General features: G+C 29.5%; 1 protein-coding gene and 1 pseudogene across 1 annotated transcript; one reads left to right on the top strand and one right to left on the bottom strand.

The window, feature by feature from the left end:
• Positions 1-423: 423 nt before the first annotated feature.
• On the bottom strand, positions 424-8,520 carry LOC113559718 (annotated as a pseudogene).
• Positions 8,521-18,354: 9,834 nt separating this feature from the next.
• Positions 18,355-27,724, top strand: LOC113559717 (cullin-3-like). Its single transcript, XM_026965461.1, has 12 exons — positions 18,355-18,438; positions 19,057-19,278; positions 19,345-19,534; positions 19,730-19,824; positions 19,887-20,066; positions 20,147-20,341; positions 20,484-20,660; positions 26,269-26,439; positions 26,513-26,653; positions 26,738-26,862; positions 27,238-27,472; positions 27,543-27,724. Exons 1-12 carry the CDS (start codon positions 18,355-18,357, stop codon positions 27,696-27,698), a joined length of 1,971 nt encoding a protein of 656 aa, XP_026821262.1. The 3' UTR covers positions 27,699-27,724.
• The last annotated feature ends 247 nt before the right edge of the window (positions 27,725-27,971 follow it).

Raw genomic sequence — 27,971 nt, 5'->3', positions numbered from 1 at the left:
AAAAAAAATATATTTTATTTTATATAATATTAAAGTTATAAAACTAATAACATATTACATATTGGTTATGAGATGAAACCAGGATATTTTCATATATAGGTAACCAGTAAATGTGTTTACATATTAATGTAAAATTATTCATTATGATATAGTAATATAGATTGTCCAATTACAGATAATTATAATAATTCAAAACTTAAAAAAAAGATGGAAGATGTTTTAAGATGAAAAATCTTAAGAAATTTTATAAAAAAAAAGATTATAAACAAAATAATGTAATACTTTAGATAGATATTAGGCACCTAAATATAATGCATTTTAAACAAAATTATAGATAAAAATATTAATTACCTAAATAATATAATACATACATAAAATTACTCTAATACACCTATTAGATTTAATGAATATAATATGATTGAATTATTTTATTATATTTAAACAGTGCAACACTTGAGTTACTAATTGGTGTGATGTATCATATTTAGTAGATATATTATAAAAATATTTGTTGTATAAACATCCAAACTGCACATGATTACAAAAGATATTGCAAGTTAAACAAATGAAGAATTTGAAAACATTAAATTTATCAATTGCACGGGCAATATAAAAACTTTATATTTTATTGAATTAAAGTAGATTAAAATTTGATCGGGTTTTAGTGGTGTATCAATTACTATGATAAAAGGCTGTATTGATAAATTTTTATTTTTTAAACCTAATAAATAGTGAATAAATAAAACTGTTTTGTAAATCCTTTTTAGAGTATTTAGTCACATTATACTTTCCACTGTCATCTTTTGTAACTTTACGTGATGTTGGTACAAACAATGAACAATGAAAAAGTGTACAGTCTTTACTATCTAAATAAAAACTAACAGTTTGAATTAATTTATAGAATGATATAATACAATTGAGTATTTGTATTAGTTTGTGTAATATCATCTGTTGTTTTGAGTTGTTGAAGCAACAATTTACCATCATCATCTTTTATGTATTGTTCTACTATTTGTAGAATATTATTGTACGATTTTGTAAATTCTTCACATAAATCTGGAATAATTGACGATTGATGCAATCCATTGAAATCAATATCAACCTAAATCATAAAATACAATAAATTTTAAAAATTTAAATATTTTTAATAAATATTTTTAACTCACAAGTTTATAACCTAATAGATCAAAATAATTTTTCCATTCCTTTAATATTTCTACCGTTGAATTCGTTTCTTTTGTATTATTCAACCTGTACTGCTTAGTGGCAGACCAATGAGTTAATAAATTTGGAAATGAAATTGCATTAACATATTTTATTATGTCCAACCGATGTCAGTTTCTATTACTATTAAACAAATAAATTCAAAAAAAATAAAGATTAAGTTATCAAAATATTTATTCATGTATATAAGTAATATCACTAATTTAATATTTCCTGCTATTTTACAAACAGTTTAAAGTAGGTTATATAACCAAATGCGAGGATTTTACTCGCATAGGACCAACAAAACCGTTCCGTTTTATTAAGGTTTAATGTCTATATAAAACTTTAAGAATATGCCGGGACCGGGTGTCGTTCATAACCACACACTTTCAAAAAATGGTCTTCGTTCAAAACCGCACACTTATATTCCTGAATCACTCAGATTTACCCAAAATCAAACCGTTTAATACCATACACATTGATATATATTAATAACGTATAAAATAATATTATATCGTTTACGAGATAATCGAATTGTACTTATTACCTACAAAAAAATAGTCGAATTGCGCTTAGATAGAAAAAAAGGTAATGGTCAAACTGCACTCGGGTAAAAATCAGGTAGTGGTTGAACTGCGCTCGTTCAAAAAAAGTGTTAAAATAGAAAAAACGTGGGAATTTGTTATGAGTCGAACGTGTAACGCTACGGGCTATCTATTTAATAACATTATATATTAATTCGTTAATGCTATTTAGATAACGCAGATAATTATTGTCGCCCAAAAATCGACAAAAAGTCTAACCTAACTGGATAATAAATTGTAATCAATACAAATATAAGATTAATACTTATATTTTATACGCTATATGCTATTTAGACCTATATATAAACTACAATTAGCACACACTTTTATATCGCTGTGTAAATATGATGAAATTATTGTAAAATTATTAAAGTGAATGAGGCTGTGACTTAATTGTGTATCAAAAATACATTTTACAAAAAAAAAAAAAAAAAATGTAAATGATGGTGTTAAAAGGCGTTGTCTTTAAAACTATATCTAGACGAATGTTCTACAGTTATTTTTTGGTGTGTTTAAACAAAACCATGAAGAACTACTTAATTTACATAGGAAAATGATTTAAATCATTTATATGCATGATAATTTTACTGAAATACTTTTAAAGCACAAGTGCAGTCGACCACTACCTCTACCTGCTTTTTACCCGAGTGCAGTTCGACTATTACCTTTTTTAAACCCAAGTGAAATTCGACTAAAATAAGTGCAATTCGATTATTTTAACTGTGAATTAAATGTGTGCGGTTTTGAACTATCGACCTTTCCATTTTTAACAACAGAATAAATACGTGCGGCATTGAACGATGTAAAATGTGCGGTTATGACGAACGCCGGCCGAGACTATAGAAAAAATCGGTATTAGATAGTTTTCCGTTTTATTCAGGGTCTCCATTACACAGTTTTTATAATATAATAATGTTATAGTTTATACGTAATATTAAATAATCTATTCTCACAACTATTACACTTTTACATAAAGAAAAATCTTATAAGAATGTGAACCACCTTTTATAAATAAACTATATATTTACATTGCACGTGAACCGCCTTTTACAAATAAGCTATAGATTTACATTGTAATATTTTAATAAAAATCCTATCAGTCTTATTAAATATTAAATTATAGGTATAGCATTATAAATATCATCACTGAATAAGTAAATAAAAAATGTACAAAAAATCGAGATAAAATAAAATTCTCATCAATGTACTATTTACACTAAAACAATATTTAATTATACTAATAACTGTAAAAATTATTTTCGATGAATGTATAACATACTGGGGACGATTTGATCTCCAAAAAAATAGCATAAAACGCCTTTCCAAAAAAATCATCGACCTGTGCGTTTTTTAGTATCCACTCGCGTATACATTGGTCGCTTCATTATTTATTCACAACAAAATAAGAAAATTGTATGATAAAAAATTGTTATTTTACTCGTCAACATTTAGACATTAAATGCTTATTAAACTATATTGTTTTTTTTTTATTATAAACTTCGAGTAGAGTTTTCGACTAAAGAACACTTTCAATGAAATGTAAAAAAAAATTAGACTTAGTTACATTTACTTCCATAGCGTTTCCCGAACGCTTTATGTAATATTAAAAGTGAACTGCGGCTAACATTCTTGGTAATCAGTAAGGTACATACGCGCAGTCTCGCGTCACTAAATTTTACAATAAAAAAGTTTTTACATTAAAATTTCAAAAAGCAGAAGAAAAATAGCCAGTACCAAAAGTTCAATTTTAAAACCATATTTGAATTCCTTATTCTCTTTTCTAGGTTATGTAGGAAATGGATTTTTGATTTATTTGTATTGTTTAATTACTATAGTAACAAATGAATTATATTTATATTTCAACTTATTGGTCTAAAACTCTAAATTCACGAAAAACGACGAAAAAACGACCCTCTTTCAATAGCATATAATAATATGTATAATACAAATTAATATAACGGAGATTGTGGTTTCTATGCATTAGAAACAGTATTTTAAAAAAAAAGCATAACAAACTAACTCAAACTTAACTCTATTTAAAATTTTTAGTATTTTTTAAAAAACAGTTGAGTTATATATTACCTATTATATGAATTATATTATTGTTTGTGATCACTTTGATCTTAACTAAGTAACAATTATAAAATAAATAAATTTAAAAAAAACATGAACGATCAACCGTCTCAATTTTTCATGAGAATAATAATCATTAATCAATAACTGAAAATGTCGATAAAAAATATATGCAACCTTTAGTAATCCAGTATTACATAATAATTATAGCGAAAACATTGCATATACTAACATAATTTATATATCTATAGCTAAACCCTTTCAGTTGATAGATGAAAATTTTAAAACTAATTATCAATACCTAATTACAGAAAATATGTAAAATTCATCACAATACAAATAAATCAACATAATAATAATAATAACAGAAAAATTGCGAATTCACATACCTAAACAATAATAAGATCGCATCGGTTATACCTTCAGTGTCCACTGTTCATTGTCACAAAAAATCGATTTCTATACATCTACAAGCACCAAATCAGTAATTTAAACTTAAACCTTAAAAGTCGATAAAATAAATCTGACTATAGATTTTTTTTTTTTATAGGTATTTTGGTTACAGTATAAAATATTTATAAGAAACCTTGTATTACATTTTTAAACCTTATCTTTAAAAATTAAACATTTTATACGATTTTAAATAAAAAAATTATTGGCAATATTCGTCATTTTTTCAACACTTGAATTTTAAACGTTTAAAAAAATCGTATTTTCATGTCTTCAATGTTTTTAACTCGCTAAAATTAACATATTACCCTTTCCTTTTTCTTTTTCTTTTATAATATATTGCAAACAACCATGGTTGTAAATTATTTATATGAAGTATAGTCCGGCCCTCCGTCTTTTGTTAATTTGTGTTGTGTCTGTTTAGACGTGCTAGCTGTTAAAATGTAAAAGGCTGACAAACATTTTTTATTATTATATTATTATTTATAAGGTGTAAATTTGATTTGAATGATTGATAAATCATTATTTTATTCATTTGAGCCTTTTTTTGTAGAACGCTAAAATTATTGTAATATTAATAGTTTTTATATTACTGAATTGAATCATATAATATATTATTTTTTATTCTGTCAAGTGTCGTATAAACGTATATTGTATTGAGTTAAAAATGGCCCGTTCGTTCTTATATAATATTATGTTTGTTCATATAGTTGAAATTACTATTATTAATATTATTATATTGCATTTAATTAATTTCTAAATATTGTTAACAGTTTTTAATAATTCAAGTTCGCACGAATTGGTGCATAGACAAATTGGTTTTTGGTTTTTTTCATATTATACACAAATAATGTTTAACAAACGCGCACTCGTAAAAAAAAAATATTACCATGATGTGCGCCGAGCAAATTGGAATAAAAGAAAAATCGTCTCACGTTTTGTTTGTAAGCGACAAAAAATTATTGTAATACTACTAATTATATATCATTTTTTTTATCGCAAAAATGCTGTACTTTTAATATTTTATTAACTAGTGCCGCATTTTCGATATTAGACTGCATAATATGTAGATGCGCATATAATTGGCCATTTGAGCAGAAGCGGCGGCGTCGGGCAAACACTCACCACATGTATACAAATATTACAATAATAGAATGCCATCTATCATAAATTATCGACTATCGTCATTGCCAATGATATAGAAAGGGTTTGGAAATTTTTGACTACATGCCATGACCGTAAAATTGCATTTCAAAAAATTGTCATCCTTAAGTACCTAACGTTAAAAAATATATTTTAATTTGATTCATCTAAATTGTTTCACTATTCCACGGCTAATCCAATAATCAACAATCTTTTTGTAATTTGTTGTCCAAAATATTTGTTTACGATGTTCTTATGTCTTTGTGTCACATTGCGGTGGCAGATATAGGACATTTATGGTTTACTGAGAAATTTAAGTTAATTCTTAATGGTTTTATTATTTTTTAAGAACCGCATGATAAATAATATCGCAATATTCTTTAACCTTTAACCTATAGCGTTATTTCTTATATCATTTTTGAAATATTTAAAATTAAATAAAACATAAAATGTCTTTTAAAAAAATAGAGAAGGCTTACAATTAGTTCTCAATGCATACTATACATGATATTACATACTCAATACTGATATTATACTTTTATATCGATCTAGAACGAGTGTAGATAGATCAAAAGAATAAATATTTGCATTGAATATCTCAAACAATCAATTCGATATTTCGATTGTTATACAATATTATGCAATGTTTTTTATTGTTATCATTCTTTAATCACACAGCTAAAATTTGCACAGTGTATCATATTTTCTTATCATCACTATGCACTATACGTTTACGCATACACACCTCCTTAGTAAGTTAAAATTATAATTAAATTAAAACAGTAATCTGTAAAATCGCTAATTGAATTATACGACGCGACGTTTAATTAAAACAGAATTTCTGTAAAACTATCAAAAAACTAAAAAATAATACGGTTACGAGAAATGTATAGTTAGTAGGAATTATACATACCTATTGTTCAATATAAATAATCAAACGCTATTAAGATTTCATTACCTATTCGTATTCTTTACTAGACAAAATTATATATCAGTGTTAATCGTTATAGGTAATATCAAACTATTCGTATACTTTTTTAAATAAAAATAAATTAAATTAATATAACATGTAAATTTATTGTGTGGTTCAAACGGCCCCAAACGTATTGCTATACGAACAAAGCAAAAATATGTACTATGGAATTTATATTAATCATATGTAATGAACAAAATCATTACCTGCTACAGGTTCATCCTTATCGACCAGATCACTAAGAAGTAAGAATAAATGTCGTTACACAAATTAAAATGTCAAACGTGTCCGCGAAACGACGGAAAATAAAAATCGTTCAACAGGTGTTGTGGTGTTGACATTAATTGTTAATCTTTGAAAAACGCGCTTAGAGCGAACGTTGTACCAAACATTGTACGTATAAATATTTCTGTACAACCGCCTTTATCGTATTAAATGTTCGTCATAAAAATACGACAATATTGACCCGCGGTGTCGATGTCTTCGAATTGGGCTGAGAAATTAATGAATCCCTATCGATTTTTGACAAATAACTCGGTCCGCACGCGTAATACCGGAGAAAACCGTCACCTGTATCATCGAGTGTGATATAGCTGTGAAAAAAAAAATCGTCGACACATATTTTCGTTGTTGCCGATAGTAATTTTGCCGATACGTATAAAATGGAGAAAAAGCACAAGGCCACAAACGCCGATATCGAACGGTACGTGAGCTAATTGCGGTGTACGGTATTGTTTTAGACCGCGTTTATTTCGAACGGTTTGAACGGTTTTTCCGGTCGAATTCCGGCCGTCGGACAACGCACACCAGCACAATACAACAGGCCGCCGTACACGTCGCGGGCGGACCGCACGAGCACGTCCGACGTCCCAGGTCATTTGTATACACGACAAACTGTACCCACCCCATAGGGACACCCGAGACATCGGTTTTTTTTGTCCGTTCACTGTGTTACGTCACAATGTTATACGAAATGTGCGGGCAAGTGCGAGGGGGACGACAGCGGAGGTAGACGCCGATTATCCGCAGGACGTTGGCGTCGAGCCGACACCCGGAGACACACCCCAACGTAAGATATAATGAGTTTTGCTTGGAAACCGGTCGCGTTACTACCCCGCGCGACCGTCGACCCGTTGCCGTGCCCGCGGCGTCAGTGTCCACAGATATGTAAATAACGCGACTGGCGTCGGCTCTACGCGTTGATCGAGACGTGTCGGTATAAACATATGCGTATAACCGCGGCAGTAGGCGCAGTAAACGTACACAGGCTTTGAGTGTGTGTGTGTGTGTGTGTGTGTGTGTATGTATGCGTACAGCAACAGGATTCGGCGCCGGCGTGGCGCGCAGGTGCTCCGAGGAATGCCAGCTCTTCTTCGCGCCGTCACTTAAACGACGGCCCACTTGGGTAAATCCATTACCCATTCGATAGAAAAACAAGGTAAAAGAACATCGTCAACGCTAGTTTCCCAAAAACATTCATTTCGGACTACTCCGATGTGTACGGTGTTTTTGGAGGGTCAGATTTTACCTTGTACACTGTGTCCAGGCACCTGCGTACAACATATACCGTATCGATGTGTGTATACGCGTATATATGCGCCGTGTTCTAGAATATCTTATGCAGGCGCCCGTCGACTCGTCAAAACTGTGTACGGTTGCATTCTGTATACATACCTGCGTACGACGAGATTCCAACGAAAACGCGTTCTTCTGTTCATTACCACGGGCGATAACAAAAAAAAAAACTCGTGTATGTGTGTGTGTGTGTTACCAGTACGCGCGCGGGAAGTTAAACTTCTTTTGAACGGTACTCACTGAGTGAGTGAAAAAGAAAGTAAGGCATGGATAGAATGGGGTAATGAGGATAATAGAGAAAGAAAAGAAATTATAATACGTAATATTATTATTATTATGTGATATTATGTATATGACGTACTGATACGCTTCGCACCGCCGCCCCGACGACCGTATGAAATCATCTCGGACGATCATTCCGTTTTTATCTAAATATTTATCTCATTAATATTATTGTTGAGTATTCTTTGTTTAATAACCCAACCAAAATTACTGTCGCTTAACGACACAACCCATGTTTACAAAATACAGCTACGACAATCCGCGGCTGCGCACAACGACATGTCCGTGTTTGCGTTCGTACGGCCGCCCGTTCGCTTTTTTTTTCCTCACTACCCTGCGTAAAGAAGTTTAACTTCAAAAAAAAAAAATAACACATCTAAACCACATATTGCTATTATGCATAATTTCGCATACCACAATAGGTATACGGGTACGTTATGCGTTTATACGCGTATAGATCAGTCATGTTACGTAATCGATGCGAGTTCTGTAGCCACGGGTACTCGGGAGAACACGTTTAAATATCACAAAAATAATATTACGAAAAACGACTTGTTGGGGGATCCCTGTGACTAGAAGGTTATTTATTCGTTCGTTTTTTTGTTTTTTTTTTTTTGTTTTGTTCATACAGTGAAAACTCTTTATGGCGAATCTGAAGAGACCGACGGGTTTCTTTCGTCGGAGAGAATTTTCGTAGTAGACAGGGTTTAAGAAAACAAACAAAATGTTTGTTAGAAATTACGTCGACGGTAAAATGAATATATTCGGTATCGATAATAATGATATTGTTACGATATTAAAAGTAGATAACGAAAGAATGCAATAGTTCTTGGAAATGGCCGCATTTTTGCCGATTATTTCTATAATTTATAATACTTGACAAGTAAATTGTGCTATGAAACATACAACATTGTTTCGTTACAGACAGAGTACAGACTATACGTTATAGAGAATGGATCGACTAATGGGTTATGTGACCTCGGGTCCGCTTCACATGGGCGCGTATCGTACGCGCGCGTTTTCGGTTACATAGGTTAAATACATGCGCGCGTTTCCCTCGCCGGTGTGGCGCGTATGAACTCGATCAGTGTAAACTAAAAACGCGCGCGTACGATACGCGCCCATGTAGAAACCAACCGTTGTTATCTAATGTTTGCGTTGCATAGAGTTTATCGCTGTAAAGAGTTTTCACTGTATTTGTGTTTCATTTGTTCTACGAATGCCTACGAAAATATTTACCGTACCATCATTGATTTCTCGTTCTTTCATCGAGATCAAATATTATTAAAAATTGTAATGTCTTATTGTTGAAAAAATTGCAATTAAAACGCACTTATGCAGTAATGTCGTGGGCTCGTGGCTAAACTTGTAGCTGTACGATTGCATTATTTCATTAGGTGTATATGGACGTTATGGTGATAACGGCGGAGACACGGACAAGTAACAATACGAAAAACCCATAACAATAACAATAGTTGCATACGTATGAGAACAATTTTAGACAACTATATTCAACAGTTAAATAAAATAAAATATTTCAACTTATAATAGTTAATTCGTTCTACTAATTTAATAGGTAAAAATGTAGTATACATGCGACTTATATGTATTGGTTAGATTTAAGTTAGTTTTAACTATAATATTTCTACCTACGATCGTGTTATTAAATTTTTTTTCGCGCTAATTTTAAAAATATAACTTTATCAGTGACATAAGAGGATGTCAAATCTGCATGTGTTGTCTCCGTCTCGCAAATTACGTTCTATGTAAATACATTATTTTCCTTCCCTTTTTATACAGACTTGGGACTGTCAATAGCTATATAGCAATATTAAATATTATTATATTTGATATAATCAAATCGCGTTATTTCGTTCACGTTATTAATTGTAGTTTTTATATCGGAGACGCAATTCGTATGCAGCCGCTTTCGATGGTCTCTATTAACTATAGTATACACATAATATTGTATCACAAACGACACAATCACATTTTCAAAAATAAGTATAATAATTATATTATTTTATTGTCTATTTATACCTCGAACGGCTCGAACCCATTATCACTGTAATTCGTTTTTGATTTTTATTAGCCCTTAGGGCCTAAGTTAAACTGAAGTGTTGTACAATACAAATTGCAATATAAAATATGAATACATCATAAAATATACTCAATAATACGTAGGTGATAGACGAAGAATCTTTGTTCAGAATCGTTTTTCATATGTAATGATTTGTCATTGAATTCAAATTTAACACATGCATTACAGTGACTTGCTTTATGACGAGGTTTACTAGATACCTACTGAACGTATGTACTGTCTGTACAGCAGAATGATCCTCTATTTTAGAGTTGGTTTCACAGATAGTCTAATTTAATCTAACCCGTAGGCCGAGTACTCTACAATACCTATACATACATTTTATAACACTCTAATTTAAATACAAAATTATAAAATATTAACTATCAAAAAGTTTATTAAAATATGTATCACCGACGTCTGTATATTCGAAATAATCAAAATCAATGTACTCGAGTTTTACGCATTATACTTCCACATACCAACGAATTATAATAATCTAATCTAAAATATTATAACTATATAGGTCCCGTCGAATTATCGTAAGAAACGTCGATTCACGGACATGACACAATAATTGGAAAAAGGTGCGCTGGTGCGGCCAAACTCCATAAGTACATTTTAAAATAAAATTATATTCTCAGTATTATACTTCTTAATTCTTATAGTGACTGAATCATGATGGGTCTATATTTCTTTCGAAATAACTTAAATGATTCAGAACTGTATTGTAAAACAATAATATTCGAAGCAAAATATCATCCGGCAATCTTATTCAAATGCAATAAGAATAATCTAAATATTAGACGATAGCGGAACGACCAACGCCCATAGGCTGTAACACAGTGTAACGAGGTCACGTACGTGCTCGCGTGTATACTGTATGGTGCGGCGGTCCGAGACGCACACAAACGTGTATATATATATACGCCATACGGGTTATAATATTATCATTGTTATCGTATTATGATTATATTGAGCAGCGGCAGCTGCAGCCGCGGTGGGACTATAATGTTGTTCAAGTGCGATAATATTCACACAGCACATTTTCGGCGGCGACCAATGCGTTGTATTGTACAGCGCGACGAGCACAAGCTGAATGTTCGTGGACGTCAACGAACGACGGGGACCGCGGGGCGCGGCGAGACTATACTATGTTATTGTAGAGCGATAATTCTCGTCGTACATTTTCGGCGGCGACCTGCGATTTTGTATTTACAGCGCGACGAGTTCGATATTTCCGTCCAACAATAGCTAAAGAAATTCCGACCGACAGCGACGATTGTGAAGTACCCACTTGTTATCCATATCGGTGATACTAGTGATATCATTCACAATGCGTACAATGTGCCTCGCACGTGAAAATATAATATTATTTTATTATTTCGAAACATCGGCCATGCGGTGTGCAATGAAAATAATTTTAATGGCTCTTCGGAGTCAATATTATTCTGTCACCGTTCATTCCACTCCCGTGGGCACCAACAACTTACGAGTCGTTCGAATTCCATTTCCTGTGAGGTGTATAATGTTATGACCAATACGGCCATATTGTAATGTCAGTGTTACTGACTCAGTATACTCACTATACTCGTACTTAAATAATATTATAATATCATACAAGAACGCACGCGAATAGCAATATAGTGTATACGTGTACGTATAACAGCGTACGCCGTACAGTATATACGATATGTCGATGTAGTACGCATACCTCTACCACCGACACCCCTGCGGCGACGGACCGAACATGTACAGCATCTGTTGAGGGGATGATAATATTTTAACGTAGGTTATTTCGTACTGTCAAACCTAAACAAAAATTGAAAGCGGGTAAAATAAATAATACTCAAACCCATGGTACACAATATGTGCCTGCGCGATTGTGTGTGTGCCGCGCGCGTTAAGCATCGTACGACAAGGAGCCCGAACATCTGGTAAAATTCGACACGGAGCGTACACTCTATACTTCTACAAAATAATAATAATAATAATAATATATTTTATCCCGTACGTACTCACAAAACGTGCCGCTTTATAAATAAACGAGTTTCTGTATAGTATGTGTGCGTATAGCGTGTTCACAACGCGAAGGGGACCTTACAGTCCTTACCGCTTGCCTGCGCCCATACGCTTTGATCCAAAATTATAATAATAATAAGACGTGTATACTGTATAGTGCAGTGGTCGGCAACCGGCGGGTCGCGGGCCACATCCGGCCTGCGCCGCTATTGTATATACAGCCCGCTTTAAGTGTTAGAACGACAAAAAAATTTTTTGTTATTCATTTCAATTATTTCAATGTTTTAAATAGTATTTTTTTTTTTCATAGTAAATAAATTAAGAATGTAAAATTTATATTTTTATCCGGCCCGCGAATTCTTTTCAGTTCGTGAATGTAGCACGAGAGTCCAAAAGGGTTGCCGATCACTGGTGACTGGTATAGTGTATACTGTATACCTAGATATTCTAGGTGGTGTGTACAAATTGTAATATTAAGGTTTTGATCATTTCGATTTTATGATATAAAATAACAATAACGATAATATCACATATTATTTCGTGTATAATTTAAATATCTATCTTTTGTTGGACCAATTGGTTTTGGTTTCGATAGAAAAATTTTCAGTAAAATACGGCGATAGAATGCTCGTAGTTATTTACCGTAAAATACATATTATTGATATATTATACACGAAGGATATAATATTATGAACGGTAATAGTGTTTTATACTATTGTAATAACATATTGTATTGGTTATTATACGAATCCGCATGGTGTCAACAGATTTACAAGGTATACCTACAACAATATTCACGAAAGCCGTTTACGCAATACTTAACTCGTATGTAAATGTTTTTTATTCAGTCATATATTGACATATTGTCGTAATGGACAAAAATTGACGTATACATTACGCCAGAGGTCAGACACATAGCTATTAAAATAAATTATTATATATATATTATTATTACTGTTACTCTCGTTTGACGTGTGTCTATACCGTCAGTATATTTGCATCCATATATTTATAAATAAATAAAATAGATATTTCGGTATATGTAGGTATTCGTATTTTAATTTTTAAATAGGTATATAACGGCTTACGGCTGTGCTGCCATGGCACTGGAACACACACCGAACACCACTCGTTAGATTCTTAGATATAATATATATATATTATAACATCTATATTTAACACGTTAAAATGCATTACACTTCCGTACGTAACTAATATAAATTATTAACAATGGTATGGAATAGGGACTATAATATGATTGATGTGGTCAAGTGGAGTTTACCGCCAAACGCAACAGGCGAAACTTTAATCACCTCCCGCGAGTCGCCAATTTACCTATGTACACAATAAACACTTCAAAAAATTATTGCTGCGCATCTGTATTTTCTAAATTCGGTTGTATCCGCATCACAGCCGCCTCGCGGTATATTGGTGTCACGATTTAATATAATAACTGATATTTTAAATCGTTATTGGTGTACGTTATAATTGAACGATATCATACTGCATGGTATATCAGCAGACAACAATTGCAATTTTATATTTGAAAAAAGGGCGATTGCCTCTGTGTCTAGAAGAGTACCAGCTACACCAAGCGATTACCATATCAAAAACGTAATACTAGAACCGCTGTAGGTAAAAAAATAAATCACAGTCCACTGATGAGTAAATGTGAAGGGTAAGGATCACCTATAATACTTACCATCTTACAATACTTATAACTTATAATATTGTTAAGTCATTTGGTCAAATTTATTAGCTGATCTGATCTATTTGTAAATAATATGTAATAGCATATTAATATATTTGGCTGTACACGAATTGCGTTTCGAAATAAAAACATCGATAAGTGGGTAGGTAACAAGAATTGCACCCGGCCTTATCCAAACGACTATACACGAATAATGCGTTCGGCTTTATCTAGACGACTACACAATATTTAGATATTTATACAATCTGAAAATTGTATTTAAAAATATGGCAAGATATGAAAAATAATGTTTTTAAGTTAGAACGTAATTAAGTAACAGATAACATAATGATATGAACGTATCTACGAGAGTGCATGTAAATTGGAGCAAATTATGACCTTTTAAAATCTTTTTTCGTGTAAATTTCACAGGTATGTTTTTTTTACTTGAAATATTAACTCCACCCATTAAATTTTAATTGAATTTTAATATATATTGATACTTTTATGTTTTTACATTAATTTAAAAAATATATAACCAATAATAATGATTAATAGTTATTTTCCTCGTACTTTTAAACATTTGGTTTATAAAAGTTAAAATTATTTGAATAAAACAAAACTTTATCACATTTGCTAACTATTTTGTTCAATTTATTTATCTTAAAATCAACGGACGAACTAAATGCGCCTAATGTTATTAATATCAATAATATTATTGATATTAATATAATAGGTATTATACTAATAATAATAATATTTTGTCAAATGCGTTCATATAATCATATTGCGATAATATTATATTTATGAGCCGGCGTAATGATGTCGTTTATCTAAAACAGTCAACAGTTTCTGTGCATCTATATCTATACTAAAAATAGTTGTAGTCGGTACAATTCCCATTATTTTTTCAGCTGAATTAAAAGTACCGAGGGAATTTCATGTAATATAAATCCAATCGACCAACATTAAGATCCACTCACTGCAAAACAATTGCGCCTGTCTTACCTTTTTACAATTTCCCTTCTCAATTTTACTGACTTACGACTGACAACAAAAGTAAATTGTTGAATTTGTCAAAAATTATTTCATATTATGACATAAGTATATACGTAATAAATACGGCTATATACGTAATAATTACATATATACTTCAATTTACATTAAATACCCCCAATTGTTATATTCTTATAATATAAAATAGAATGCCCGTCTTGAAAATTATAAGTCTTTATTTTATACATATTTTCTATTGGGAAAATACATGTTTAATAATTTTAAAAAGTGTATTGAAAAATTGTTAAAAGGATAACACCTATATTTCATAAAGTGAAATCGTGTTGTGTTTTGTGAGTAAAAATGTAAAACGAACTAGCCAATCGACTACATGAAAATCGGTACAATTTACAATCGGCCATCTAGAATGTATTTCAAACAATTGTGGTGATGAGTCGCTCACATATTATAATTGCACGCCTTGTGTAGTCTTGTGCACTGCAGTATAATATATTAAAGTAATAGTCTTTTGCTCGTCACCAAATACATTTATTTTCGTTTCCTTAAATTTAAAAACCGACATCTGATTATTATTCGTGTAGCGTTGTGCGTGTATATTAAGGTTTTCTAAAACGAATGGTAAATCGCTTTCTGTTTTCTGTTATATAATATATTGAGAGAGTACATAATAGAATGCAGGTCAAGGTGTGCGTTCAAATATTCAATGTCATGCAGGACACACACGTTTTCTTTTCAAAAGAATCAAATCTGGTGTCCTCCGGTTATATTATAGACCCCGGTTCTCGATTCTTATATTATCTATACACAATGTATACGTGCCCTTTTGGCCGTTAAGTCGTTAAGATTCAATCCATAACATATTATAATATAATCTACATTCTACGTGCCCTTGACATAGTAGAATATTGTTATTTCAACGAGAATTAAAAAAAAATTATTAAACAACTAATTTAAAATAAATTGTTTGGGATCCGGTCGAATAATATAAATCAGCTGGCATAGTATATATTACATATTATTTTAATATACGATGACTACGATGTGATGCATTTAAAATGAATCTTGTAATTTTGCTCGATATGCGCGGGATAGGTACATAATACATATTAGATAGCCGTTCGAGATACCAGGTAATGCCTAATATAAAATCACGCGAAGGAGATGAATCGCACAATTATTTTAACAGACGTTTTAATATTTTTTTCACTCAATAGTTACCCTATTTCACAACATGTGAGTAGTTGTTTGAATCGATTCGAGCTGATCGTACATTTGATCACTCGTATCGGTAAGTAATAACATGTGCCCGACGGCCGTGTTACATAACACATCGCTATCGAATACTAATTTATTAGTTTATTACGATAACACTTCAACACACTATTAAAATCGTTTAAAGTTTATCTAATTTATAATATATTTGAGTTTCTAATTCTTAAAATAATTTTTTCTCTACTATACATTTAATCGTCAGTTTTAAAATCCAAGCGAGGTCTTCATTAAAATTATCAAGCACGGTTCGCGGGTTAGACACCTCTGACTTAAAAACATTTACACCAATGTAAAATAAATATTTTAATACGTGTATTCTGCAAAGGTATAATGTAAAAGTAAAACCATCATTTAATTATTCTTAATATTGTGCCTACTGTTTTTGTAGTCAAAACATTTCTTTTTTATATTTAAGATTTGAAAATTTTACTAACGATTTCTATGAGTTTTTTAACCCACGTAAAACACATTTCGGCCAAGTCTTATTAATTTTTAACTTTAAATATAGGTAGAGATTAGGTATATAATTTTATAAAATATAAATGTATACACTATACCGGTATATTATATGTTTCGCCTTAAAACATTTGCGTACTTGCGTAGGTACATTATTTGTTTTATTTACTTTAAAATGTAAACGTGTCTATGCTTCAAGTGTGTAGAAAATATGTGTTATTAATATTTTTAAAGTAAATAATAAATATTCACATAACATGTTATGTAAATAAATAAGACACAACAATATGCAATTCTCAATATTCCATACTAATAATAATGTCATTTACATGGGTAATATTATAACGATGCTAATTAAGCGAAAATATGTTTTGATAATCAACCGTGTTTATCGGTGGACGGCGGCTTAGATTCAATACTTTTTTTATGATAATACATACATACGCTGCGTCATGAGTGTACGGCGCGTGTACGTCGTATCGATTATTATAGTCGAAAGTCGAACCGCCTCGTCGGGAAAAGCGATCGGACGCGTTGGTTCTGTGTTCTTTCACGAACCATTTTAATGCAGAGCGCGCTCCGACGCGGTAGACGACCACGTACAGAGTGGGCCCCGAATACACGATTTTGTATACTATACAAGCTTTGGCGCACTACGTAGACATAATCCTTTGTGTGCGCTGTCGCTGCCACGTCACTATACGTTTTGTGGATTTAGGTATCGTAAAGGTAGGCTTATAAATTATTAAAATAAATAAATATTATAAAAAGAAAACGATGTAATATAATCGTATTGTAACGTAATAATAATAATAAAAACGTAATTATAATTTATTATTATTATTATACTATTATTGTTCTGTTTTGTTTATATCCTCCTTGGTGAATACGTATTGCCCGAGTACAATAACGATGATATCATTGGTGTTGTTGTCGCGTATGAGAGTAAAGCTTACCTATCGCCTGTCTGCCAACAGTTCAGTGAAGTCGGGACGCTGGCGATATTAGTGTTAGTGGCATTTTGTTGTTTACGGTAGGACGCAAATCACGAACTCTCTTATGTTCCTAATTTATTTTTCTCGGTTTCTTTCTAAAAAGTTTCGTTTTCATATTATTTAAACCGGCTATATTATAAAAAGAAAAAAACAACTAGCACCGTTCCAAGTATGTGTACGGCGTAGGCGCCTGCGGTATATAAACTTATAAAAATTCCAAATTGGAAGACACCAGGTCTGCGCACTTTGTCCATACCCACCCCGGTCACTAATTGGGCGTACTGACGTGGACTGCAAATGAAAATCAGTTGCTTCCTGGCGTCTTCCTTTTTCGAATGGAATATATGTATATATTATAAATGTGTGTAATTATTTTCTTTCGCCCAGGGCGTTATTTTGTAATAGAGTTACACACTAACGCAAATCGCTACGCACAGACCAGTCAACACACTTTGCTGTAACGTTACAAGTGAAATCTTGCACTTCTACTTCCTCTTTTGTCAACTCTTCAGTTTAACATTTGTCTTGCGGTAAAAATGGAATTAAACAACGACAAACTGGCGGAAGATGTTGTAATCGATGAAAATTTCAATCCAGATGAAGTAATGTTATTAAATTTAGCTTTAATTATACTTATTAAGTATTTTTGTCATATACGATCTACTGCATACTTATTGTCTACAACGCATTTATGGTCATTTCAAACAATTTGACGGTGATGATAATAAAGCATTATCTTAACGATGTAACTTCTAAATTAATAATAAAATACTATAATGAAACCTGGGTCTAGCAAAAATCGTGACTGAAATTGTAAATGCATGAGATACTCGGTTATAGGTAGTTTAGTTTGCTCTGTAATATGTTTTCAAAGATGTTAAATTATATTGTACCTAATATAAATAATAAAAATAATACTATTTTTTAATTTTTAATATGTATCATATCAATTTAATGTATTTAATTGTTTATACATCCAATGAGACTAATCAATATATAGTATACATAGTATTCATGTAGGAGGTTATACATTATAAGATTTTGATAGTGGTTAATAACACAAATAATTGTATGAGTACTACTTTTATAAGCTGTGTTGTTTAGGAATGTAGGAAATCATTTTACACTTTTGATTGGAATATTAAGTCAAATATTTTATCTCTTTAAAATAATTTTAGTAATACTGTGTTCAATAGATGTACCTAATTAGTTGATATAATAAAATAATATTATTTCAGATATTACATGTATTCATGGCTGCGTTCTCTCTAGCGGAAAAAGACATGATTAGCAATTTATTATTGGAAGACTTCAAACAATTTTTCTTACAAACGGGACCATCAGTAGTTAATTCAAATTTATATAAAAAAGCCCGCTTCGTGTCATGTTTTGGATATACTTCTCGTATCAACTTTTATTATGGAGTTAAAATGTTTATTATAAACCATTTACAAAATGAAGTAAGTATTTATTATATGGTTACAAAACAGTTCAAGGTAATAAAGCCCATATTTTATTGTAAACAGATAAAGCCACATGTCTTAAATGCACCCAATCATACTTTTTTGAAGTCATTGGTTACTGCTTGGGAAATTTATATAGAAGCTCTAACCACAATAAATAATGTTATGGATTATATGGAGAGTATTCATTCTGGCCATAACAAACTAGAGCATTTTGACAAGCTTGGACTAATCTTGTTTCGTTGTATGGTGAGTAATATTTAAAAAACCTAACCTTTTTAAATTGAATAATATTTATTTATCAAATATTATAGTGACGTTATCTTTGTTATTTAGATTTTTCAGGATGATGAGGTACAAAACCGCATGATACAAAATTTGTCAGAAATGAAACGAGTTACTATAAGGGATAGTATATTATTAAGTTCTGATCGTTTATTAATTGAAGATTTTTCAAAAATGTGTACTGTGTTAAAAATGGATAGTTTTTTTAATGGTTATGCAAAATCATTGTTTATGAGATTAACAACTAAGTTTTTCCAAGTAAGAATAAAATAATATCAATACAATTATTGATTTTAACATTAACATTACATTACTTATAGTCATTAAGTGAGGACTATTTATTTCAATACTGCGCATGTAGTTATTTTAAAAATGTTGATGCCAAAATAACAGAAGAAATGGACAGAATACAATTTCATTTAGATACAAAAACTGTTAATGAAATTTATGATATTATTAAAGCAGAACTCATTATAAAAAATTTGAAGACTATTTTAGAGGTGAATATTATATTTTTTCAACAATTGTACATGTAAAATTCAAATTCTACATTTTTATATATACCTATCATTTTCTTCAGATGAAAAATTGTGGTGTTGTATATATGTTGAAGAACAGCCAAGATGAGGATTTGAAATGGATATACCATTTTTTAAGTTCTGTGAATGATGGTGTAAAAGTAATGTTTGAAAGTATGTGTCCATACTTTCGTGAAATAGGGACAACAGTTGTATTAGAAAAAAAAGGGAATTCTAATGCTATCACTTGTATTCAGGTAATATAAATTTTACAGATACTAACTTAATACATAAATATTGTTTAACAGTAAATGTATTTATTAAAACTAATATATTTCTAAATGGATATTATAATTAATTAACTATATTTAAAATTAGTATAACATTTTATGATTTCAGAGCTTATTGGATTTGAAAGATAAATTCGATAATTTAATGATAAATCTATTCAACAATGACAGATTATTTGATGAAATTGTTGGTAGTGAGTTTGGTTTTTTCTTAAAATTTAATTCACTTATACCTAAATTTTTATCTATATTTATTGATTTTAAACTAAGAAGAGAAAGGGCTATGGTAAATATAATTTTTAATATATGCTTATATTTTAATATATTATATATATAGTTGTTTTATTAAAAAATGAAAAGGTAATTATCATTATATAATATATATATAATATATACATAATCTTTATATTATTAAAACTTCATGACCTGAGGTCTACAACGTATTCTCCCAAATGCTAATAAATTTGGTTCGTTTTATAACACATTAGACATTTGAGTTTATTGTCCTCCTTTTTTAATTAACTAACTAACTAACAAATTAGTAAAAATAAATGATATGGCATCCACTAGTGCAAATTTATTAAATAAACTGTTGAGTTACATTTATACAATATGTAGATCGACATATGTATGAATAACCTTAAAATATAACTTCAACGTTTAAAAAAGTTATAAATTTTATATTATATAACAAAGCGAGAAATCAAATTAAATTAAAGTAATCAATATAAAATGTAGATATTATATAAAGACAGATATGCCAAATAAATATTCTTGAAACTTTCAGTCAAAATTCTAAAAAAATGTATTATCAAATATTATAATATCAATACAAAATTGCAATGAAAAATGTGATATTATATTAACAGTCTTAGTTAATTAATATAAATTCATCTAGACTACCTCAATGATTCAGAACTGTTTTCACATGGGTAATGTTTTCCTAAATTTTTCATAGGATAATCATCTGTCACATACTATTTAGAAGACCCTGTATAAACATTTATTTTATAACATAAAAAATTTAGTTTTATAAAAAGAAAATGTAGCTTTTAACTACATACTATAGTATACAAAATATAGTTTTTTTCTTATCATTTGTGTTCTTCGTATTTTTTTCTGTTAGAACATACTTTCTAGTACATTTTATAGTATACATTATGGTGTGAACAATTTAGTACTAATACTACATATGGTTATAGGCAATATTAACTAGTCAGTATTTTTAGATATATGTAATACTATGATCTATGATTATCATCTTGTGAAAAGAGCTTAAGACACTGTGATTTGGCTAAATTGTGTGATTTTTAAACTTAAACATATGAAAAATATAGTCTGTTATCTGGAGGAGGTGACATTATAACCACAGATATACATTTTAAATTAATGTTAAAGGATCATAAATTATTCAAAATTGATTTGTAATTAGAAAATGTTAAAAAATAGTACCTATAATATTTTTGTCTACGTTGAATATTTTCCGAGTTACAGCAATTATAAAAATACGCGTGGCGTCATAAGTTCCTACTCATCGACGGCGGCGTACATGTTTACGCTTGCTAACGAGAATCTGGTGCGTTCTCAGTTGATTGATTGTTGAATTATTATATTGCTTGTTTAAACAACGTTAAGCTTAAGCATAAAAATTTCTTGTGTATTTCTAAACTAGTATTATTATAGTTGCGATATAATATATTATTAATTTAATACAAATAATAATACTTATAAATTTATAGCAAATAACAATGTATTTTATTACTCGCTACTGCCGTTAATTTGAGGTCAAAAGACTTTAAGAGGATGCCAGCGTAGTATTTGTTATCTCTTTCTAACCCACGTGCGACATAGCAAATTTTACGTTTTAATTTTGTTTTTTTTTTTTGTTTTAATTTTTCTCAAATTAAAATGAATTAACCTATTATACAATTTAAAGTTAAGAACATTATCTAGATTCTAGGGCATCTCATAAGTGTTCTATTATATTTTTATTTTAAAGCAAGTTGTGAGTATTTTAAAATTGTAAATTGTTTATATATCTTAAAAAATTCATAACTCGCTTTAAAATAAAAATATAATAAAATGCTTATGAGATACCCTAGCTAATGTACTTAAGTTTAAATTGTATAATCGATTATTTCACTCTAATATGAGAAATTAATATGGTTATAGTAATTTTTGTGAACTTAAAATTTGCTATGTTGCGCGTGGGTTAGAGAGAGATAATAAATACTACGCTGGCATTCTCTTAAGTTTTGACAAAATTAATGTTAGTTTAAAATGTCCGATTTTAAATTTGAAAAAAATTCTGAAGTCTGTAGAAAATTGTCTATAGATTGTACGGAATATTTTGTAAAAATTAAATCTTTTATTCTAATGAAGTGGTAATAAAAACTTGAAAATATGAATTTTTTCAAATCATAATATTAAATTTAAAATTAAAATTAAAACCGGGAAGTTTCGTACGATCTACAGATATTTTTCTTGTCAAATCAATAAGTAAGTTGTCGTAAAATTGGTATAGTGAATTTTTAATGTTATCGAGTTATTTACATGTGCATGCGCGTACGAGAGTGGCAACCGTCGATGACTCCAACCAGTACCCGCATTGAATTTTATTTACATTAATAATCATTTACAACTAACACATACATCTCGGGCAGCTAATACGAGATTATGAATTTCCTATATGCTGTCTCTCAAATAATAACCATAGCGAGGTCCCTGGTTTTAATTTTAATTTTAAATTTAAGATAATGATTTTAAAAAAATCATATTTTTAAGTTTTTATTACTACTTCGTTAGAATATAAGATTTAATTTTTGCAAAGTATTCCGTATGATCTATAGACAATTTTCTGCAGAGTTCAGAATTTTTTCAGAATCAAAATTTGACATCTTAAACTAACTTTAATTTTGTCAAAACATTACGTCTTTAGAGCTTAAATTGACGGCAGTAGCGAGGCCCCTTTAAGAGGATGTCGCACCCGTATGTGTTGTCACCGTCTTACACACGTACGATATAGTAAATTTCTGTTCACCAATTTCAATAGTGTGCTTTTATTTTTTATATTAAAGTGAATTAACCTATTATCCAACTTTTTGATAAGAACATTATCTGTGTTCTCTCGTTGGGTTTTTACGATATTTTAATTTTTAAGTGAGTTACGAGTATGAAAAATATAAATAATTGAAAATGCTCAAAATTCATTCAAAAATTATAATATCTTAAAAACCCAAGGAGAGAACACCGATAATGTTCTTACCTAAAAGTTTAATAATAGGTCAATTCACTCTAATATAAAAATTATAAAGGCACACTATTGAAACTGGTGAACATTTATTATGACGTACGTGTGCAAGGCGGAGACAACATATTCAGGTGCGATTTCCTCTTATTAACTGTTTTAACTTATTATTATAATATTTGTTCTAAAAAAAATCAATAAAGTAATAATATATAATTACAATATAAATTTAAAAAACACATTTTTACACACTGTTAGTAATTAGGTAGGAAGTTTATCGTTGGGCCGAAATCCTACTTAAACACAATTTTCTTTTGAATACGTCAGTTTAATTTTATGAATTTTACATAATGGAATTACTATTCTATTGCGTTTACCGATCGATCCGATCGTTATCCATGCATTTATCCGTACAATAAATTCTTTATAAGCCAAGTATCGTAACTTTATTTTGTGGTTCACTTAGGCACATTTTTTCTTTGGATTTCAAAAATAATTTACGAGAAAAATTTAATACATTGTGGTAATTATTATTTTTAAACAAATTTGTTGAATTCCTTTCATTTTTACACTTGGGTTCAAATTGATAAGATTATATACTAGACATAACGAATCGTTCCGAACTTAGTTACTACCAAGATAATACTGAAAACCGACTAGAAAATCTCAATTAGGTCTGATCGTAGTTTGTATGCAACATATATAGAAGTGTGCACGCGTTCTAGCATAGTATTAGTGAAATTAGTTTTAGTAATTCAAATATATTATTATAATAAAGATACCAACTAATTGAATATAGAATTTACATCACCTAAATCTAGAATATTTTTTGGATTTTAATTTGTTGATACCCGGCTTTGACTTCTGTATAATACTTTTCGGTTTTTATTTTTTTTTCATGTACCTCCAATGATCCTTGAAAGAATAGCCTTCCATCGATATCATATGTACTTTATTCATAACATCCATTCTCCATTTTTCTTCTGTTTTCATAAATGTTTTTTTATAGTATACTTGCCTAAAGGTTTGGAATAAACTATTTTATCTCCAACTATTGAATTTTCGGTATTATAGTTATTACATTATTATCTAAAATTGCTAATATTTTATATTCTTCGTATTTTAAAAGTATTCTTTTTTATTCTTTTATCAAAATATGAAAGTTAATATTATATTGTACTACAACTATAATATTATTATATATTACGTATAGTGTATACAGTTAAATTGAATGTCTATACTATAAATTATAATAACTATTATACTTACTATAAATTGTTAACAAATAACAGTTGAGCCTTAAAATATTTATCGACTACCGATCGTAACTTATTTAAATTGAAAATCTTTATTTCCTGTTAAGTAGACGTAGCAACCACACGGCTATTGATAAATGGCGATACAACTGAACAGGCTATTATGAAAGATTATATTTTAATGTCTTCATGAACATTTACTTCTAGAATTTGTCCGTGTTAGATGTAAATAAATAATTTTCACTAATAACAATAACAGCCGTTTGATAATTACTAACAGATAATGCGTCTTATTTTTACCGGAAAATAACGTACATAGCCGCCGTAGAGTTACATGACATTACGCGTCATTTTTAAAACGCTGTAACCTTTGAACGAATCGCCTTATTCACTTCCTTATCCACCTGTTCACTTATTCAAGTTGACATCTAAAACTATGTTGACAGTATTGAATAATATTATCAAAGAATGTGATATAAAAATAAAATAGAACAATAATATGCAAACAGTTCCACAATATTGTTAAAGGCTAAAATTGAAAATAAAAATATAAAAATTACGGATCACTACAATTAGCTTTCAGAGTTAAAAAAAATTAACTGAAGAAATTGTCATTTAAAAATATACAGCTTATTATAATGATTATTTATATTTTGTACAATTAGAATTTTTAAAAATATAACTTAAGGGGCCTCGCTACGGTTATTATTTAAGGTACATCATTTAGGCAACTCTTAATCACGTCTTAGCCGCCCGAGATCTATCTGTTAGTTGTTAATGATTATTAGTGTAAGTGAAATGCGATGCAAGTACCGACTGGAGTACGCGCATACACATGTCAATAACTCAATAGCAATAAAAATGCACTACGAATTTTACGACAACTTCCTTATTGATTTGACAAAATTAAAGTTTGTTAACGTTGTCCAATCTTAATTCTGAAAAAATATTTAAATTCAGCAGAAAAATGTCTGTAGATAGTATGAAACATTCCGGTTTTAATTTTAATTTTAAATTTAATATTGTTTTGAAAAAAATTATATTTTCTTAGGTTTTTATTACCACTTCATTAGAATATAAGATTTAATTATTACAAAGTATTCAGTTATTCTGTACAATTTATAGACAATTTTTTGCCGAGTTCAGAATTTTTTTTTAAATCAAAATCGAACATCTTAAACTAACTTTAATTTTGTCAAAACTTAACGTCTTTTGACGACAGTAGCGAGGCCCCTAAATGTTATATTAGTGAATGATGTTTATTTTTTGAGTTTTTTTATTTATATAGGTATATTTAATATTTATTTGTTAAATTTTGTATTTTGTGTATTTATTGGAATATTCTATGGGTACTAGATATTTATTAGTTTTTATTTTAAAAATTATTTCAGTATATCAGAAATTTTACCAAAATTGAAATGAACAAAGTTGTGTTTCTAATTAAACATCTTCAAGATAAAAGCAATTTTGAAAAGTTCTATCGAATTCATTTAGCCGAGAGGTTACTTTATTATAGGAATGTCGATATGAAAGTAGAAAATAGAGTTATCATGAAACTTAAAGTAACTTAAATTTTAAACAAGATAACTTAGATTATAAAAATTTTTAATAATAATACAATTTGATTTCACGCAGAGAGCATATGTGAATGGCTACGGATATAGCAATTCGTTATTTACATCAAGGATTGAGGGGATGTACAAGGATAAGTTTGAATTATCTAAACCTATCATGTACAAGTATAAGGAGTATGTTTTTGTTAACAAGTGTATTTTAGTAAGTAAAATTGTAATTTCATTTACAAATAATATTCATATTATATGCCTAAATTTTAACTAATATACTTAATTTAATATTTAGGGTACTCTACAGCCTTTTGATCTTAATGTAGAAGTAATAAATTCAGTTTATTGGCCAGTAACATATCCAAAATCAATGTGCAGAGTACCATCAGTTGCTTTGAGTGCTTTTAATGATTTCAAAACGTAAACAAGTTTATATTAAATTGTATATTATTATTTAAACATTTTTGTTATGAACATTGAATACCAGTTGTATTAGAATAAATTTATATCTAATAAAAAAAAATGTGGCTGGAGAGTAATTTAAAAAATTAGTTTTTGGCCATTTTTAAAATCCTAGAATCTAGAATGTACAATAATAATTAGTAGTAGATAATTTTTAATAATAGATGATAAGTTATTATATAGAAAATAATATTATTTTGTATAAACTATACTTCTTATGTCATCAATGGTTTCCAATCTATAATTTAATTTTTTAAATGCCTATAAATATAGATGTTATTTATATAATGTATTGGTAATGTATTATAACGATCAACCATTATCATTCAACAGATTCTATTCAAAAATAGAAGGCAGAAAGACTTTAAAGTTATTACCTCAGTTTGGTACAGTTGAATTGGACGCAATTTTCTATGATGCGCCAAGGTCAAGTAAACGTTCATGTGATGGTGAATATTCAACAACCAATAATCAGTGCTGCGTTGAACGAAAGTACAGAGTTATAGTGACAACTTACCAGATGTTTGTGCTTGATATGTTCAATACATATGATTTTTTAACATATGAAGTAATTTATTAATTTTTATTTTTTATGAAAAGTATTGTTAAAATTATGTTTGTGATTTATTATTTCACAGAGAATTCTGAAGGAAACAATGATTCCAGAAAAAAGTTTACTAAACGCATTGCATGGATTGGTGCAATTTCACCATTTACTTTTTAAATTTCCCAAATGCCGAGAAATTAAATCAAATGATAGATTTTCTATTAACGAATTCTTTAGAATTAAATAATTCCTTATTAACATTCAAAGGATTCAGTTTAATTTAATAAGTTAGGTAAAAGTTCCCTTCTAAACTTTAACATATCTTTTAGGAACACTCGACTATACCTTGTTTCTTATACCTCTCCACTAATTATTAAAAAATAACCTGTTATTAAGCTGCATCATACAACTTGTTAATGAAAACCCTTCATTTAATTTTGTTTAAATTATTTAATGTTTTATATTATATTATGTATACGTAATTATTATATTTATTCTCTTTTTTATTTGTTTACTTAAG

Source organism: Rhopalosiphum maidis, chromosome 3, assembly GCF_003676215.2.
Source record: "Rhopalosiphum maidis isolate BTI-1 chromosome 3, ASM367621v3, whole genome shotgun sequence".
Lineage (NCBI taxonomy): Eukaryota > Metazoa > Arthropoda > Insecta > Hemiptera > Aphididae > Rhopalosiphum > Rhopalosiphum maidis.
The sequence above is the reverse complement of the archived record's forward strand: the minus strand, read 5'-3'. Positions and strand labels throughout refer to the sequence as shown.

What these genes read in the sequence shown, in the direction of transcription:
- LOC113559717 (XM_026965461.1), top strand. Translation starts at nt 18,355, where the DNA reads ATGGAATTAAACAACGACAAACTGGCGGAAGATGTTGTAATCGATGAA. An exon ending in CTTGTTTCGTTGTATGGTGA is followed by an intron (nt 19,535 to 19,729) that starts GTAATATTTAAA and finishes TATTAATTGAAG; the next exon opens with ATTTTTCAAAAATGTGTACT. An exon ending in ATGATTTTTTAACATATGAA is followed by an intron (nt 27,473 to 27,542) that starts GTAATTTATTAA and finishes ATTATTTCACAG; the next exon opens with AGAATTCTGAAGGAAACAAT.